The sequence below is a fragment of the Oncorhynchus mykiss genome, chromosome 2, assembly GCF_013265735.2.
Source record: "Oncorhynchus mykiss isolate Arlee chromosome 2, USDA_OmykA_1.1, whole genome shotgun sequence".
In the NCBI taxonomy this organism is placed as follows: domain Eukaryota; kingdom Metazoa; phylum Chordata; class Actinopteri; order Salmoniformes; family Salmonidae; genus Oncorhynchus; species Oncorhynchus mykiss.
Genome location: NC_048566.1, coordinates 62,112,462 through 62,131,396, shown reverse-complemented (window position 1 = coordinate 62,131,396; position 18,935 = coordinate 62,112,462). Strand labels below are relative to the sequence as shown.

The 18,935-nt window shown below is 43.1% G+C and overlaps 1 protein-coding gene across 1 annotated transcript in view; it reads right to left on the bottom strand.

Annotated features, from left to right (window-relative positions):
• ppm1h (protein phosphatase, Mg2+/Mn2+ dependent, 1H) overlaps positions 1–18,935 on the bottom strand; it is a 62,078-nt gene that overhangs the window by 23,100 nt on the left and 20,043 nt on the right. The window contains exons 3-6 of the mRNA XM_036952547.1: positions 14,835–15,194; positions 9,225–9,337; positions 9,063–9,147; positions 8,447–8,565 (exon numbers count right to left, since the gene is read on the bottom strand). Of these exons, the coding sequence (XP_036808442.1) occupies positions 8,447–8,565; positions 9,063–9,147; positions 9,225–9,337; positions 14,835–15,194 (677 nt within the window). The remainder of the gene's footprint in view (positions 1–8,446; positions 8,566–9,062; positions 9,148–9,224; positions 9,338–14,834; positions 15,195–18,935) is intronic.

Sequence of the window (18,935 nt, the reverse complement as noted above, 5' to 3'; positions counted from 1 at the left end):
CTCATTTCATGTATGTTTTCATGGAAAACAAGGACATTTCTAAGTGACCCCAAACTCTTGAACGGTAGTGTGTGTGAAGGCTTTACATCCTCTCCCAACACCATGAGTTGAGAGCCATCTATCCAAAAGATCAGACGGTTTTCTTTAATGGAAGCTTCTCTAATGTAAAGTGTACCAATCCTATCTATAGGCTAATCATGCTACCTACCCTAAGGGGCCCCTGTGTTGAGGGTCAGCGTGGCGGATGTGTTGTTGCCTACCCTCACCACCTGGGGGCGTCCCGTCAGGACATCCAGGATCTAGTTGCAGAGGGAGGTGTTCAGTCCCAGGTTCCTTAACTTAGTGATAAGCTTGGAGGACACTATGCTATAGTTAATGAACAAACATCCTCACATAGGTGTTCACTTTGTCCAGGTGGGAAAGGGCAGTGTGGAGTGCAATAAACATTGCGTCATCTGTGGATCTGTTGGGGCGATATGCGAATTGGAGTGGGTCCGGGATGATAGTGTTGATGTGAGCAGTGACCAGCCTTTCAAAGCATCTCATGGCTACAGATGTGAGTGCTACGCAGCGATAGTCATTTAAGTGGTTACCTTGGCGTTCTGTGGCACAGGGACTATGGAGGTCTGCTTGAAACGTTACAGAATGGGGTCAGGGAGAGGTTGAAAATGACACCCAGTGAAGTTAGTGTTTAGCGCGAACGCCCCTCATCTCGGAGCTCGGTCTATCTCGGTCTCGCTGGAGATAAAGCATCTGTGACAACGTGACATACACACAATCCTGTTCTAATATCTGCTCCCACTCACACCTCTGGGACCATCAGGAACAACACTTTAGTTGCTGCAAACAGCACCAGACATTCACAGGCTAATTTTCCTGACAAAGACCCAGTTTGGCGTTAAAACGTTGTCTGAAGCATATACCAGTGTGTGGATTTATGTGTGGATTTATTTTCTGTCTGTCATTGTTAGTTAAAGTAGACTATTTTATTCATAGGATTTTTTACAACCACAACAGTGTGGTGTGTGACTGAGGGAGGGGAGGAAAGGTGGTGGGTGTAGCTGCTTGTCTGTGTGCTCTCTGCTCTGCTGATGAGAGATGGGCAGGAGTGCAGTGATCTAATATCTTATGAGCGGGCAGGAACACACTCAGTGCAGAGGTGTGAGAGAGACAATAGCTCTACGTGCTTAGAATCCTAACCACACACAATTTCTTACCTGGGCCACGCCAATCGCCGGTTGAAGGTGTTTTTTAGGATGCTAAAGGCGCGTTACGGGTACGGGGGTGGTAAGATAGAAAGGGGTGTTGTCCCTGATACTAGGTGTCTAACAGCTAGATCATCATGGTACTTTTTGGTAGTAAGTGACAGGCATATATTACGATAAGTATAATTTAAACTTCTCATTATTGTAAGTGGTGAAATAAGTACAGCTAGTTATAATTCTAACGGCTTAGCAGATTAAAAAAAATACAAATCAGTCTTTACATGGCTAAAAGGGAAGGAATATAATATATATTGTTGAATAATTACAGATGAAGTTGTATGGAAAAAGGACTGAACACATTAGAACTAGTGGATATATGTAGGCTTACAAATCCAGACTTTCCACTAGATGTTGTAACATTGCTGTGGAGACTTGTCATTCAGTCACAAGAGCATTAGTGAGGTCGGCACTGGTGTTGGGCGATTAGGCCTGGCTCGCAGTCGGAGTTCCAATTCATCCCAAAGGTGTTTGATGGGGTTGAGGTCAGGGCTCTGTGCAGGCCAGCTAAGTTCTTCCACACCGATCTCGACATACCATTTCTGTATGGACCTCGTTTTGTGCTCGGAGGCATTGTCATGCTAAAACAGGTAAGGGCCTTCCCCAAACTGTTGCCACAAAGTTGGAAGCACAGAAATGTCTAGAATGTCATTGCTGTAGCGTTAAGATGTCCCTTCACTGGAACTAAGGGGCCTAGCCCGAACCCAGGCCATTATTCCTCATCCACCAAACTTTACAGTTGGCACTATTGAGGCAGGTAGCGTTCTCCTGGCATCCGCCAAACCAAGATTTGTCCGTCGGACTGCTAGATGGTGAAGCGTGATTCATCACTCCAGAGAACGCATTTCCACTGCTCCAGGGTCCAATGACAGCGAGCTTTACGCCACTCCAGCCGACACTTGGCATTGCACATGGTGATCTTAGGCTTGTGTGCGGCTGCTCGGCCATGGAATCCCATTTCATTAAGCTCCCGACGAACAATTATTGTGCTGATGTTGCTTCCAGAGGCAGTTTGGAACTCGGTAGTGAGTGTTGCAAACAGGGACAAATTATTTTTATGCGCTACAACACTCAGCAGTCCTGTTCTGTGAGTTTGTATGGCTTACCACTTTTCGGCTGAGCAGTTGTTGCTCCTCCTTTCCACTTCACAATAACAGCACTTACCGTTGACCGTGGCAGCTCTAGCAGGGCAGTAATTTGACAAACTTACTTGTTGGAAAGGTGGCATCCTGTGAAGGTGCCACGTTGAAAGTCACTGAGCTCTTCAGTAAGGCCATTCTCCTGCCAATGTTTGTCTATAGACATTGCATGGCTATGTGCTCGATTTTATCTCAGCAGGTGTGACCGAATCCACTAATTTGAAGGGGTGTCCAAACTTTTGTATATATAGTGTACATGGAGAAGGCTTAATCAAGCTAGTTGTCTTGATTACTTTCTTGTATCGTTTGCACTGGCACCAAAAGTAAAACACATTTTGATAGGGGTCAGAATGCGGTCGGACCATCAAATAATTGGCACAGAATTTCCACGTGGGTGCAGATATTGACAACATGTTTTTAACCAAGACAAAGGATTTGATGAGTGACTTTTTCCTATATAACATAGGTAGAGCAGATCCACTTATTGTATGGGACACTTTGAGGTCATGCAATTCAACACTTATCTTTAAAACAAAAACTATTTAGGTCAAAATAGTTACAATCAAGTATAATCTATTATAGAAAATAAAGTGAATTGGATGGAAAATTAGGAAAAATTTACCAAATTCCTTTTGAATCTTGAACATAGAAATGCTACCAAAAAGAGTCATCCATGATTCACCTAATTATGCTCTGAAAGATGAAGCAAGGTACTTTAATCATACGTTCCATTTTCAGTCTCCTCCATTTCCACTACTTGAAGGTAACTGTAAGAATTATTTTTCATAATAAGTGTAAAATAACAGTAGTACAGAAAGACTTGTGTGAGGGCCAAATTGCAGAGGAGAAACTTCTTGATGCAATTAAAGCCTTTAGGCCAGGGACAAATCCAGGGATGAATAGCATACCAGTTGACGTACAGTTGAAGTCGGAAGTTTACATACACTTAGGTTGGAGTCATTAAAACTCGTTTTTCAAGCACTCCACACATTTCTTGTTTAACAAACTATAGTTTTGGCAAGTCGGTTAGGACATCTACTTTGTGCATGAAACAAGTAATTTTTCTAACAATTTTTTACAGACAGATTATTTTACTTATAATTAATTCACTGTATCACAATTCCAGTGGGCCAGAAGTTTACATGCACTAAGTTGACTGTGCCTTTAAACAGCTTGGAAAATTCCAGAAAATTATGTCATGGCTTTAGAAGCTTCTGATAGGCTAATTGACATCATTTTAGTCAATTGGAGGTGTACCTGTGGATGTATTTCAAGGCCTACCTTCAAACTCAGTGCCTCTTTGCTTGACATCATGGGAAAATCAAAAGAACTCCGCCAAGCCCTCAGAAAACCAATTGTAGACCTCCACAAGTCTAGTTCATCCTTGGGAGCAATTTCCAAATGCCTGAAAGTACCACGTTCATCTGACAAACAATAGTACACAAGTCTAAACACCATGGGACCATGCAGCCATCATACCGCTCAGGAAGGAGACGCATTCTGTCTCCTAGAGATGAACGTACTTTGGTGTGAAAAGTGCAAATCAATCCCAGAACAACAACAGAGGACCATGCGAAGATGCTAGAGGAAACAGGTACAAAAGTATCTATATCCACAGTAAAATAAGTACTACAGTGGGGCAAAACAAGTATTTAGTCAGCCACCAATTGTGCATGTTCTCCCACTTAAAAAGATGAGAAAGGCCTGTAATTTTCATCATAGGTACACTTCAACTATGACAGACGAAATTAGGGAAAAAAATCCAGAAAATCACATTGTAGGATTTTTAATGAATTTATTTGCAAATTATGGTGGAAAATAAGTATTTGGTCAATAAAAAAAGTTTGTCTCAATACTTAGTTATATACCCTTTGTTGGCAATGACAGAGGTCAAACGTTTTCTGTAAGTCTTCACAAGGTTTTCACACACGGTTGCTGGTATTTTGGCCCATTCCTCATTGCAGATCTCCTCTAGAGCAGGGATGTTTTGGGGCTGTTGCTGGGCAACACGGACTTTCAATTCCCTCCAAAGATTTTCTATGGGGTTGAGATCTGGAGACTGGCTAGGCCACTCCAGGACCTTGAAATGCTTCTTACAAAGCCACTCCTTCGTTGCCCGGGCGGTGTGTTTGGGATCATTGTCATGCTGAAAGACCCAGCCACGTTTCATCTTCAATGCCCTTGCTGATGGAAGGAGGTTTTCACTCAAAATCTCACGATACATGGCCCCATTCATTCTTTCCTTTACACGGATCAGTCGTCCTGGTCCCTTTGCAGAAAAACAGCCCCAAAGCATGATGTTTCCACCCCCATGCTTCAGAGCAGGTATGGTGTTCTTTGGATGCAACTCAGCATTCTTTTGTCCTCCAAACACGACGAGTTGGTTTCATCTGGTTTCATCTGACCATATGACATTCTCCCAATCTTCTTCTGGATCATCCAAATGCTCTCTAACAAACTTCAGACGGGCCTGGACATGTACTGGCTTAAGCAGGGGGACATGTCTGGCACTGCAGGATTTGAGTCCCTGGCGGTGTAGTGTTACTGATGTTAGGCTTTGTTACTTTGATCCCAGCTCTCTGTAGGTCATTCACTAGGTCCCCCCGTGTGGTTCTGGGATTTTTGCTCACCGTTCTTGTGATCATTTTGACCCCACGGGGTGAGATCTTGCGTGGAGCCCCAGATCGAGGGAGATTATCAGTGGTCTTGTATGTCTTCCATTTCCTAATAATTGCTCCCACAGTTGATTTCTTCAAACCAAGCTGCTTACCTATTGCAGATTCAGTCTTCCCAGCCTGGTGCAGGTCTACAATTTGTTTCTGGTGTCCTTTGACAGCTCTTTGGTCTTGGCCATAGTGGAGTTTGGAGTGTGACTGTTTGAGGTTGTGGACAGGTGTCTTTTATACTGATAACAAGTTCAAACAGGTGCCATTAATACAGGTAACGAGTGGAGGACAGAGGAGTCTCTTAAAGAAGAAGTTACAGGTCTGTGAGAGCCAGAAATATTGCTTGTTTGTAGGTGACCAAATACAAATTTTCCACCATAATTTATAAATAAATTCATTAAAAATCCTACAATGTGATTTTCTGAATTTCTTTTCCCTCATTTTGTCTGTCATAGTTGAAGTGTACCTATGATAAAAATGACAGGCCTCTCTCATCTTTTTAAGTGGGAGAACTTGCACAATTGGTGGCTGACTAAATACTTTTTTCCCCCACTGTATATTGACATAACCTGAAAGGCCACTCAGCAAGGAAGAAGCCACTGCTAAAAAAAACAGCCATAAAAAAGCCAGACTATGGTTTGGAACTGCACATGGAGACAAAGATCATACTTTTTGGAGAAATGTCCTCTGGTCTAATGACATCATTATGTTTGGAGGAAAAAGGGGGAGGCTTGCAAGCTGAAGAACACCATCCCAACCGTGACGCACGGGGGTGGCAGCATCATGTTGTGGCAGTGCTTTGCTGCAGGAGGGACTGGTGCACTTCACAAAATAGATGGCATCATGAGGAAGCTAAGTTATGTGGATATATTGAAGCAACATCTCAAGACATCTGTCAGGAAGTTAAAGCTTGGTTGCAAATGGGTCTTCCAAATGGACAATGACCCCAAGCATACTTCCAAAGTTTTTGCAAAATGGCTTAAGGACAACAAAGTCAAGGTTTTGGAGTGGCCATCACAAAGCCCTGACCTCAATCCTATAGAACATTTGTGGGCAGAACTGAAAAAGTGTTTGCGAGCAAGGAGGCCTACAAACCTGACTCAGTTACACCAGCTCTGTCAGCAGGAATGGGCCAAAATTCACCCAACTTATTGTGGGAAGCTTGTGGAAGGCTACCCAAAACATTTGACCCAAGTTAAAAAATGTAAAGGCAATGCTACCAAATACTAATTGAGTGTTCTGAGTGTTCCCACTTCTGACCCACTGGGAATGGGCTGAAAGAAATGAAATCATTCTCTCTACTATTATTCTGACATTTCACATTCTTAAAATAAAGTGGTGATCCTAACTGACCTAAGACAGGGAATTGTTACTAGGATTAAATGTCAGGGATTGTGAAACTGAATTTAAATGTATTTGGCTAAGGTCTATGTAAACTTCAACTGTATGTGCAACATTTTTTTGATCTCCTCAAAGATCCACTGTTAACGTGTTTTAACCACGCCTATAAAAATGGTCAACTATCAGGTACTCAGCAAGAAGAGTCCCCTTACACTTACTTTCAGTGTTGTGATGCAAAAATTGTCAGATATTATTCATCCTAACCAGACAGTTCTATTTTTACATAGAGATAATAAAACAAGTACTTGAAACAATAAAACACCATGAAACCAGGCCTGATATTCATAGCTGACTCCGAAAAGGATTTTGAAAAAAGACGATTGGAATTTATATAGAAATGCCTGGAATATTTGAATTTTGTAGAATCTCTTATGCAATGGGTTAAAGTTAAGTATAGTAACCCCAGGTGCAAAATAGTCAATGGCTCCTTCTCAGACAGTGTTAAAAGGCCATTGAAATGTTAGCTATTAAAATCAGATCCAACAATAATATCAAGGGGCTAGAAATTCTGGGCTTAAAAACAAAAAGGTATGCTGCCGATTCATGTTCTTTTAAATCCACAATGTGGATCCTTCCACAGTCTCAGAGGATCTAGATACTTTTTCTAACAGTCAATTAACCCAGCCCAGAATCACTGTTCCCCATTCTCCACCCAGCCCAGCCTCCGTACTCTGACTTCTCTACCTCGCTCTTACCTTCCTTTTCTTTTTTTCATTTTCGCTCTTTGTTTCTTCACTGCTGGCTGGTGTGCCTGCCTGGCAACTGGGGCGTTTGAACATGTAGAACATGCACGCTGCTAAACATCCATCAATTGAACACGACCCTAAAACGCCACCGCCTCCATGCTTAACAACCCCCCCATCTGCACTGTCAATTCACAGCCCAGCTCACTGCCAACTAGGCGTGTGTGTGTGTGTGTGCGCGTGTGTGAGTGACAGAGAGAGCTAGAGCAACACAGAGCGAGAGAGAGCGCGACACAGAGCGAGAGAGCGCGACATGGTTGACGCATGCGACGTGAGCGGTGTGGTTTGCATGTTAACCACTACATACTGTAGTTGCTGTTTGCTTTTCTAAAGTCGATCAAACTTGCCAGCTAATATACTGTAGTTAGGAAAGCTAGCTAATCGAACTTGAAATTACTTCTTGGTAGCAAGTTATGAGGTTGGGAACCTACAGTGTTTCTGGGCTAGCTAAAACCAACACCATGAAAGTGGCTAGTAGTATTACAGGAAAATTCCGAGGGGGCATGTGTCCCTGTGCCCCATATGGGCATGACAGCACGTGCACACACACACATCTATTTTTCTCTGTACGCTTAGAGGCCAGTTCTGAGAAAGGTCCACTTCGCTGTAAAGGAATCTGTTAAAAATGCATCACAGATATCAGTTCTGTTCCCGAGTTCTGGACTCAGTGAGCAGCACTGCCCTGTCCTACATCGGCACATCTTAACAGCACAGACAGAACCGCATTGAGAAAGAGCCAGCTCTGATAAATCTCCCCTTAATCACCACCACCGTCTCTGTCTGTCCCGCTCTCACTCTCAAAGACGCATTGATGGGCCCTAGTTCTGTCCAGGGAACACTGATGAGCTGAACTGCCCCAGTCATTCACACAGACCACACCGAATGTCTGAGTCTATCAAAGCATGTCCTGTCAATCAGCTGGCCATCAGTACATTGATAAGAATGGAGGGGGAGGGGGGGGGGGTTCAGGTTCAGATAGACAAAATGATTGCGGACAAAGGACATTATTTCAATAGCGGAGCGTAGTTGCTCGTGAAATTGCGATAACGTGACATTTCAATGACAAATCATGCAAAGATGCCTAATCTGGATTATCTCATGATTCCGGTAAAATGGTGGGGGTATGATACATTCCTCAATGCAGCACCTGTCTGTAACTTATCACAATGAGAGGAACAAGGCCCACCATTATTTGAGTAGCAGTAATCAAACAGAGAAGATGGATGGATACCCACCAGCCAGACATAGTGAAGTCCCTATAGAGCATCCTCTTCCCCACCTCCTTCCTCTGTACTCGTCTGGGGAACTCCAGATGTGTAAACTCTCCCCCTAACAGGTGTGGCTGCATGTAGGCCTTCACATAGAAAGAGGAGAGAGAGGAGCGTGAAGAGATCGTCTTCCTATCCCCTGGGCACGCCAGTCAATTAAACCAGCCTAGACACCAGGCAAACGAGCTAAGCTTAGTAACTGTCAGTGAGTAACTGAGCAGAACTGGGTTCAAATGCTATTTGAAATCTTAAAAATAGTTTGAGCGTTTTCTCTACTCTGATAAGATAAGTGGGGTTTGTTCTTTTTTTGTCTATTGGTTCCATTGTGCCAGTCAAACTCAATCAAGGCCAGCTAAAATATTTGAAATGATCTCAAATACTATTTGAACCCAGGTCTGGGACAGAGAACAGCCCAGGTTCACTGTGATTCAGAGGGTTGTGGTAGAGTTCCTCCTCTTACCAGCAACTGTGGGCGTTATTCCACCAGCAGAAACCAGGTAGGAAAGTCAAGCATAGTGAATGTCTGAACAGGGAGGGGAGGTCATGCATTGCGATACAGTGTCTGTTGAGTTCCTCCTCTTACCAGGAACTGCAAGCGCTGCCTCTCTGACTCGGGTGTGAACTCTGTAGACATGGGGATAACCTCTCCACCTCGGATAATGATTGCTCTGTGCAGGACAAAGCAATCGGTGTTAATTCAAACAGTTTGAGTGTTTACTTCAGTGTGTGCATCTGTGTGTCTCACCTGCTGTCCCCGGCATTTCCAACGTAGAGCTTTCCGAGTAAAAAGAGCGCACACAGAGCAGTACAGCCTCCTGAGACGTTAAACACAGCCTTGTCTCTCTCAATCTGGGCATCCTGAAAACCAAACACATAAATACACATATACACTGAGAGTACAAAAAACATTAGGAACACCTTCCTAACATTGAGTTCCACCCCATTTTTCCCTCAGAACAGCCTCAATTTGTTGGGGCAGGGACTCTACAAGGTATCGAAAGCGTTCCACAGGGATGCTGGCCCATGTTGTCTCCAATGCTTCCCACAGTTGTGTCAAGTTGTCCGGATGTTCGTTGGTGGGGGACAATTCTTGATGCACACGGATTCACCTGGTCAGTCTATGTCACAGAAAGAGCAGGTGTTCCTAATGGTTTGTACACTCAGTGTACATATACACGTCACAATAACACAACAACACACTTACATAAATACACTTGAAAACATACACTACCAATCATAAAAGGAAACACTTCCCCCCCCCCCAACTACAATAAAGCACATAAAGACCTGCTATGGATTCAAATCCTTTCCACAGTAACATATTGGACATAACATGAGCAGAATACATCAAGGAGAGATAAAAAAAAAAAACGATGGAAACCTAAAGACAAGGTGAAGTCTGATGGAGTAATCGTTATTACCCGGCTTAATTAGGGCGATTATTTTAGCACTAATTAAACCAAGGGAATTATTTTAAAAATCCATGATATTAATTAGATGAATAATTAATCTCTTACTGAATTCATCAAAAAGCTAAAACATAAAAAGTTGAATCATCCAAGCTATGGTTCTCTACCTATATATTATGGACGCTCACTAGTTCACCCTTTGTTATCTAAAACGATCGTAAAAGTGTCGTGGAAGAGTTCAATTGGTTTGAAGCGCAAACCAGAGTAAGTAGCCTTGTCACTGCAAGAAGGGGCCCACCGAGCCGGAGCCTCTCTCATATTTCTGTAGCGTGAAGCAGCTTGATGTACAAGTACACCCCCTGGGCAGGACGCTCGTCTATCAGGGTCAACAATCCTACTCTGAGATGTTGGCTGTATAAATACAGGCCGAGACAAGGAGGTGATGAGTAAAAATGTGTGTATCTTGGGTTATAGCAATGTCATGAGTCTCTAGCACAATGTTAAGAGTGACAAAATAATGTCTGCTAATTTACTCTGTCCCTAGCTTGTGGAAAACACACTCACGCTAGAGCACTCTGCCTTGCGCTCTTCTGCTGGCTATCAACTATCTGATGAAGCACACTGTGTGTGTTTCTGTGGAACAAGGCCCTAGTGACACCCCAGCACCCTCCATCCCGGCCCCACCACTGCTGTCACCTTGGAGGAGAAACACATTGCTCAGGAATGTGTGTGTGTGTGTGTTAGGGAGGGGGAATTTAGTGAACAAAATGTGTCCTTCACCGAGGGTAAGTTATGACTCTGTAGCAGTGCATACCTACGTATCCTGCTATCAAACGGCTGTGGCTTCAGGGGTAAGTTATGACTCTGTAGCAGTGCATACCTACGTATCCTGCTATCAAACGCCTGTGGCTGCAGGGAGGAAAGGCTTCAATAATGAAAATTGAAAATGTCTGCATAAACAACTAGCTTTATCTTGCACTAACACTCGCACTTGTCTCATCTCACTAGCGCCGATTTAACGGAGGATTTTTTTTTGTTGTTTACTATGACTGGGATATATGTAGTTGTCTCAGCTAGCCATCCTAAGACGAATGAACTGTGATGCAATGTAATCAAAGTTCATGTGTCACGTGCACAGGATACAGGGTGTAAATGATGCAGTGAAACGCTTACCTCTCTTGTAGGTCAATAGGTCAATGCAAGACAACAGTCAGGACTATGGTTTGCATCCTACTGCATGTTCATTTGACTGCAGCTTTAGTAGGGTCTATACACAATACATGTCTTTACAGGGCGGGAGACTAGGCGCCAAAAAAAAAAAATCGGATCTCCCCCAGTTATTTATGTCCTTCTCAATGTAAACAGTGTCGTCATCGTGAGCCACGTTTCCTTTTTATGTTTACACATCTCCGTGTTTATTAGGCTCTGGCAGCCTCCTCCAGAAACGGCCCGTGGACGTGATTCATGTCAACCTGAGAACTAGAAATCAGAGCCAGTGGTTGGTGGTTATCCCAGATAAGAGAGGGGTAAAACTAGTCTGAATGATGCACCTCCATCACCCAAATCAGTGACAGATTTCGCCTGAGAATGAGGTTCATTAAAAATAAGAAGCAAGATTAACGAAGAGATGGGGAGCAAAGCTCCAGACAAGAGCCATATGGGATGAGGAACAACAACAAAAAGATGGGAGACAAGAGGGATACGGATTGCCTTGTGCCTGTGAAAAAAAGAGTGAAGAGAGAGGCAGAGAATAGCTTTATCACTCTATGAAATCAAGTATAGGAATGAGCTGAATATATTGTGGAATATCATGGTGAAGGTTTTTGACTCTATAACAGACTGCTGTTAGATCAAAAGGCAAACATTTGCATGACATACACTCAACTGCATCGACATGTCAGTGAACTGCTTTTTGATGAAATTGTGCATTTATATATAGACGTTTAATCTTAAATCCTTGTACGTCACACATTCATTACAAACAATCGTTAAGCATCGACACAGTCTGAAATGTGCACAGGTGCATGGGAAATGGTGCATTATTACAGTTGATAGTTTGGGTTGACAGTGATACTAGACTTGGAAAATTACACTCACTCACTCAATGGATGGCCGCACACTGTCATCTAGTGGTGATGAGGAAAACAACAGCTTCTGCTGCAGTACCCAGGTTTGTCTGAAGTTATGCAAGTTATTGTAAGGAGTTGTGTGAAACAGATGAGACCAGAATGCAGTTGGCACTCTAAGTGATCAACATTTCAGACTTGGATTGTATCAGTGGACTAGACACCAGGTGGTGACCTCATAGCTCTCAAGAGAGGAAACACAACAGCAGAATTTAGCGAGTGCCAAAATTTGTCTTGAAGCCAAAGCCAGAATCCTCAAGAACAAGACGAAACAACAAGGCTAATAACCAATGACCTTTCTGACTCCTCATTGGCCAAAAGCCTGTCAAGACCACACTCTTTTGATTGGCTGTGTCCGACCACTGGGCCGCTCAGTGAGCTAAGTCGAAGTCCACACATCCTCTTACAGCACCACAACCAGATGGTGAGCAGCACTGAAACCTTTTTTGGCCTGCAGGTTAGAAGGGGAAAAAGTCCACAAATCGTGGTGCTGTGGACTGACTGGCACCATATGCTGCTGATTTGAGGAACAGTCACAGATAATGGATTAGAGAGACTGGGAGGGGGGTGGCAACATGCCGAAGCTAAACGCAGCGTTATCACTGGCAGACAGCTGTTAGACGCCACTCAACTCTCAGTGCCAAAGAGCTGCTGAGGAAAGCAGACACAGCTAAAGATCGAATTCATTTAAATCAAACCTGGAGCTATGACACATTAATCTATTTCAGACATACAGTTGAAGTCGGACGCTTACATACACCTTAGCCAAATACATTTAAACTCAGTTTTTCACAATTCCTGACATTTAATCCTTGTAAAAAAAATCCCTGTCTTATGTCAGTTAGGATCACCACTTTATTTTAAGAATGTGAAATGTCAGGATAATAGTAGAGAGAATAATTTCTTTCAGCTTTTATTTATTTCATCACATTCCCAGTGGGTCAGAAGTTAACATAAACAATTTAAAGGCAATTGAGTGTAACTTGGGTCAAACGTTTTGGGTAGCCATCCACAATCTTCCCACAATAAGTTGGGTGAATTTTGGCCCATTCCTCCTGACAGAGCTGGTGTAACTGAGTCAGGTTTGTAGGTCTCCTTACTCGCACTTTCAGTTCTGGCCATGCATTTTCTATAGGATTGAGGTCGGGGCTTTTTGATGGTCACTCCAATAACTTGACTGTCCTTATGCCATTTTCCCACAACTTTGGAAGTATGCTTGGGGTCATTGTCCATTGGGAATACCCATTTGCGACCAAGCATCAACTTCCTGACTGATGTTTTGAGATGTTGTTTCAATATATCCACAATTTTCCTGCCTCATGGTGCCATCATGGTGCAGCAATGCACCCCCACAACATGATGCTGCCACCCCCATGCTTCAAGGTTGGGGTGGTGTTCTTCAGCTTGCAAGCATCCCCCTTTTTCCTCCAAACATAACAATGGTCATTATGGTCAAACAATTACATTTTTGTTTCATCAGACCAGAGGACATTTCTCCAAAAAGTATGATCTTTGTCCCCATGTGCAGTTGCAAACCGTAGTCTGGCTTTTTTATGGCGGTTTTGGAGTAGTGGCTTCTTCCTTGCTGAGCGGCCTTTCAGGTTATGTCGATATTGGTTTACTTGTTTTACTGTGGATATAGATACTTTTGTAACTGTTTCCTCCAGCATCTTCACAAGGTCCTTTCTGTTGTTCTGGGATTGATTTGCAATTTTCGCCACCAAGTACGTTCATCTCTAGGAGACAGAATGAGTCTCTTTCCTGAGCAGTACGATGGCTGCATGGTTCCATGGTGTTTATACTTGCGTACTATTGTTTGTACAGATGAACGTGGTACCTTCAGGCATTTGTAAATTGCTCCCAATGATGAACCAGACTTGTGGAGATCTACCAGACTTGTGGAGGTCTGAGGCTGATTTCTTTTGATTTTCCCATGATGTCAAGCAAAGAGGCACTGAGACTGAAGGTAGGCCTTGAAATACATCCACAGGTACATCGCCAATTGACTCAAATTATGTCAATTAGCCTAGCAGAAGCTTCTAAAGCAATGACATCATTTTCTGGAATTTTCCAAGCTGTTTAAAAGGCACAGTCAACTTAGTGTATGTAAACTTCTGACCCACTGGAATTGTGATACAGTGAATTATAAGTGAAATAATCTGTCTGTAAACAATTGTTGGAAAAATGACTTGTGTCATGTACGAAGTAGATATCCTAACAGAGTTGCCAAAACTATAGTTTGTTAACAATAAATATGTGGAGTGGTTGAAAAACGAGTTATAATGACTCCAGCCTAAGTGTATGTAAACTTCTGACTTCAACTGAACAGGCAGAGTATGTACAACAACCGGACAGTTATCCTTAGAAATAAAAAAGAAAACTGCATTTAGACCATGCTTACTAGTACTATTCCCACTGCCCAGTAAGCTGTGACGTTGATCTCATTATGCCAACTGCATATCTTCAGAAAAAAATAACTAATTGCCAAGACACCGCTGATCAATGCATATCGGCTAAACAGATAATGATGGGAATGAGGGGAGCGCTGCAATGTTTCTTACAATGAATGTGCAGTAATTAAATCGATGCTGCAGTGTCCCTTATATACTGTAAATAATGCAGGATGGTTAGTATGTTCTTTCAGACCAGGGCTGAATTCACCAGGGCACAACATAGTGGAACGTTCAGATAGAAATAGATCATGTACAACAGACATGCCCGTCTCAGATGTAGAACAGGGAATCACATCAACTCTATTCATGACATTTCTATCTGCAACAATCCACAATGTTAACCTACTGAACATGGCAATGAACTCACCATCTCTTTGAAGGCATTCTCTATGGCTCCCATCACCAGGCTCTCATGATGGACCTTCTTCTCTGTGAAGAACCTGGTGGGAGGGGGGTGACTGGGGGAGCCGGGTGCCCCTGCGGCCCCCCGCAGTGAGGCGGTCCTGGTGATGCCCCTGTGTGTGGTGGGGGTGAGGTTGTGGTTGTTGGGCTCTTCCCCGTGGATGATGGGGACCAGCTGGGCCGGGTTCCTCAGGACATCCAGGACCTCTCGGAGGTGTTCTATGATGTGGTGCTGGAGCAGCTTAGACGCCACCACCGCCGCCCCTGAGCCCGCATGGCCGTCAAACAGCCCCCAGTAGTGGAAGGTCAGTCCGGGCACTGCATCCTGGAAACACAAACACACACATTTTGTAATGTCAAAAGATGGCACGCACAGACACACACACAGGAGAAAAAGTAGAACATAAAATGTTTAATTTGGCTAATTGTGTTATCATTCACAATGTTATATATATATATATATATATATATATACACACAGTGCCTTGCGAAAGTATTCGGCCCCCTTGAACTTTGCGACCTTTTGCCACATTTCAGGCTTCAAACATAAAGATATAAAACTGTATTTTTTTGTGAAGAATCAACAACAAGTGGGACACAATCATGAAGTGGAACGACATTTATTGGATATTTCAAACTTTTTTAACAAATCAAAAACTGAAAAATTGGGCGTGCAAAATTATTCAGCCCCTTTACTTTCAGTGCAGTAAACTCTCTCCAGAAGTTCAGTGAGGATCTCTGAATGATCCAATGTTGACCTAAATGACTAATGATGATAAATACAATCCACCTGTGTGGAATCAAGTCTCTGTATAAATGCACCTGCACTGTGATAGTCTCAGAGGTCCGTTAAAAGCACAGAGAGCATCATGAAGAACAAGGAACACACCAGGCAGGTCCGATATACTGTTGTGAAGAAGTTTAAAGCCGGATTTGGATACAAAAAGATTTCCCAAGCTTTAAACATCCCAAGGAGCACTGTGCAAGCGATAATATTGAAATGGAAGGAGTATCAGACCACTGCAAATCTACCAAGACCTGGCCGTCCCTCTAAACTTTCAGCTCATACAAGGAGAAGACTGATCAGAGATGCGGCCAAGAGGCCCATGATTACTCTGGATGAACTGCAGAGATCTACAGCTGAGGTGGGAGACTCTGTCCATAGGACAACAATCAGTCGTATATTGCACAAATCTGGCCTTTATGGAAGAGTGGCAAGAAGAAAGCCATTTCTTAAAGATATCCATAAAAAGTGTTGTTTAAAGTTTGCCACAAGCCACCTGGGAGACACACCAAACATGTGGAAGAAGGTGCTTTGGTCAGATGAAACCAAAATTGAACTTTTTGGCAACAATGCAAAACGTTATGTTTGGCGTAATAGCAACACAGCTCATCACCATGAACACCCCATCCCCACTGTCAAACATGGTGGTGGCAGCATCATGGTTTGGGCCTGCTTTTCTTCAGCAGGGACAGGGAAGATGGTTAAAATTGATGGGAAGATGGATGGAGCCAAATACAGGATCATTCTGGAAGAAAACCTGATGGAGTCTGCAAAAGACCTGAGACTGGGACGGAGATTTGTCTTCCAACAAGACAATGATCCAAAACATAAAGCAAAATCTACAATGGAATGGTTAAAAAATAAACATATCCAGGTGTTAGAATGGCCAAGTCAAAGTCCAGACCTGAATCCAATCGAGAATCTGTGGAAAGAACTGAAAACTGCTGTTCACAAATGCTCTCCATCCAACCTCACTGAGCTCGAACTGTTTTGCAAGGAGGAATGGGAAAAAATGTCAGTCTCTCGATGTGCAAAACTGATAGAGACATACCCCAAGTGACTTACAGCTGTAATCGCAGCAAAAGGTGGCGCTACAAAGTATTAACTTAAGGGGGCTGAATAATTTTGCACGCCCAATTTTTCAGTTTTGATTTGTTAAAAAAGTTTGAAATATCCAATAAATGTCGTTCCACTTCATGATTGTGTCCCACTTGTTGTTGATTCTTCACAAAAAAAATACAGTTTTATATCTTTATGTTTGAAGCCTGAAATGTGGCAAAAGGTCGCAAAGTTCAAGGGGGCCGAATACTTTCGCAAGGCACTGTATGTTGTAATATGGCTTGTTTCCCCCCGGCCTGGCTTCCCCAGTGATTGAACCCACACACCGCTACTGATGGTCAAGTGTGTTAACACTGGGCTAGAATAACAGTCTACCCTGTGTGTTAATGCTGGGCTAGAATAACAGTCTACCCTGTGAGTTAATGCTGGGCTAGAATAATAGTCTACCCTGTGTGTTAATGCTGGTCTAGAATAACAGTCTACCCTGTGTGTGAATGCTGGCCTAGAATAACAGGTCTACCCTGTGTGTTAATGCTGGCCTAGAATAACAGGTCTACCCTGTGTGTTAATGCTGGCCTAGAATAACAGGTCTACCCTGTGTGTTAATGCTGGCCTAGAATAACAGTCTACCCTGTGTGTTAATGCTGGGCTAGAATAACAGTCTACCCTGTGTGTTAATGCTGGGCTGGAAGGGATCTCAAAACTGGGTACACCACACCCTGCAGCTCCCTTCAGAACCAGGGTTAGTGCTGTACATGGAAGACAGAGGACAGCAGCCTCAGCCTTGTTTACCAGGCTGGGTAAGAGACTATGGGCTCTATTTTAACAAACCTAACAACTGTCAATCTAAGTACTGGCGGTAGTGCTATACAGTGCCTTCGAAAAGTCCCCTTCACTTTTTCCACTTTACAGCCTACTTCTAAAATGTTAAAAATATATATATGTTCCTCAATCTACACACCCATAATGACAACGTGAAAACAGGACTTTAGAAATTTTAGCAAATGTATAAATTTTTTTTACTGAACTATCTTATTTACATCCTGTAAGTATTCAGACCCTTTGCTATGAGACCCGAAATTGAGCTCAGGTGCATCCTGTTTCCACACATTCTTTTGGAGAGATTGGAAACCCAAATTGGTCTACACGGACAAATTCTGGCCTGGTTTAGATCTTATCTGTCGGAAAGATATCAGTTTGTCTCTGTGAATGGTTTGTCCTCTGACAAATCAACTGTAAATTTCAGTGTTCCTCAAGGTTCCGGTTTAGGACCACTATTATCACTATATATTTTACCTCTTGGGGATGTCATTCGAAAACATAATGTTAACTTTCACTGCTATGCGGATGACACACAGCTGTACATTTCAATGAAACATGGTGAAGCCCCAAAATTGCCCTCGCTAGAAGCATGTGTTTCAGACATAAGGAAGTGGATGGCTGCAAACTTTCTACTTTTAAACTCGGACAAAACAGAGATGCTTGTTCTAGATCCCAAGAAACAAAGAGATCTTCTGTTGAATCGGACAATTAATCTTAATGGTTGTACAGTCGTCTCAAATAAAACTGTGAAGGACCTCGGCGTTACTCTGGACCCTGATCTCTCTTTTGAAGAACATATCAAGACTGTTTCAAGGACAGCTTTTTTCCATCTACGTAACATTGCAAAAATCAGAAACTTTCTGTCCAAAAATGATGCAGAAAAATTAATCCATGCTTTTGTCACTTCTAGGTTAGACTACTGCAATGCTCTACTTTCCGGCTACCCGGATAAAGCACTAAATAAACTTCAGTTAGTGCTAAATACGTAGTTAGTGCTACACGTACGCTATGGTCACAAGACGCAGGCCTCCTAATTGTCCCTAGAATTTCTAAGCAAACAGCTGGAGTCAGGGCTTTCTCCTACAGAGCTCCATTTTTATGGAATGGTCTGCCTACCCATGTGAGAGACGCAAACTCGGTCTCAACATTTAAGTCTTTACTGAAGATTAATCTCTTCAGTGGGTCATATGATTGAGTGTAGTCTGGCCCAGGAGTGTGAAGGTGAACGGAAAGGCTCTGGAGCAACAAACCGCCCTTGCTGTCTCTGCCTGGCCGGTTCCCCTCTTTCCACTGGGATTCTCTGCCTCTAACCCTATTACAGGGGCTGAGTCACTGGCTTACTAGGGCTCTTTCATACCGTCCCTATGAGGGGTGAGGCACTGATGTGATCTTCCTGTCTGG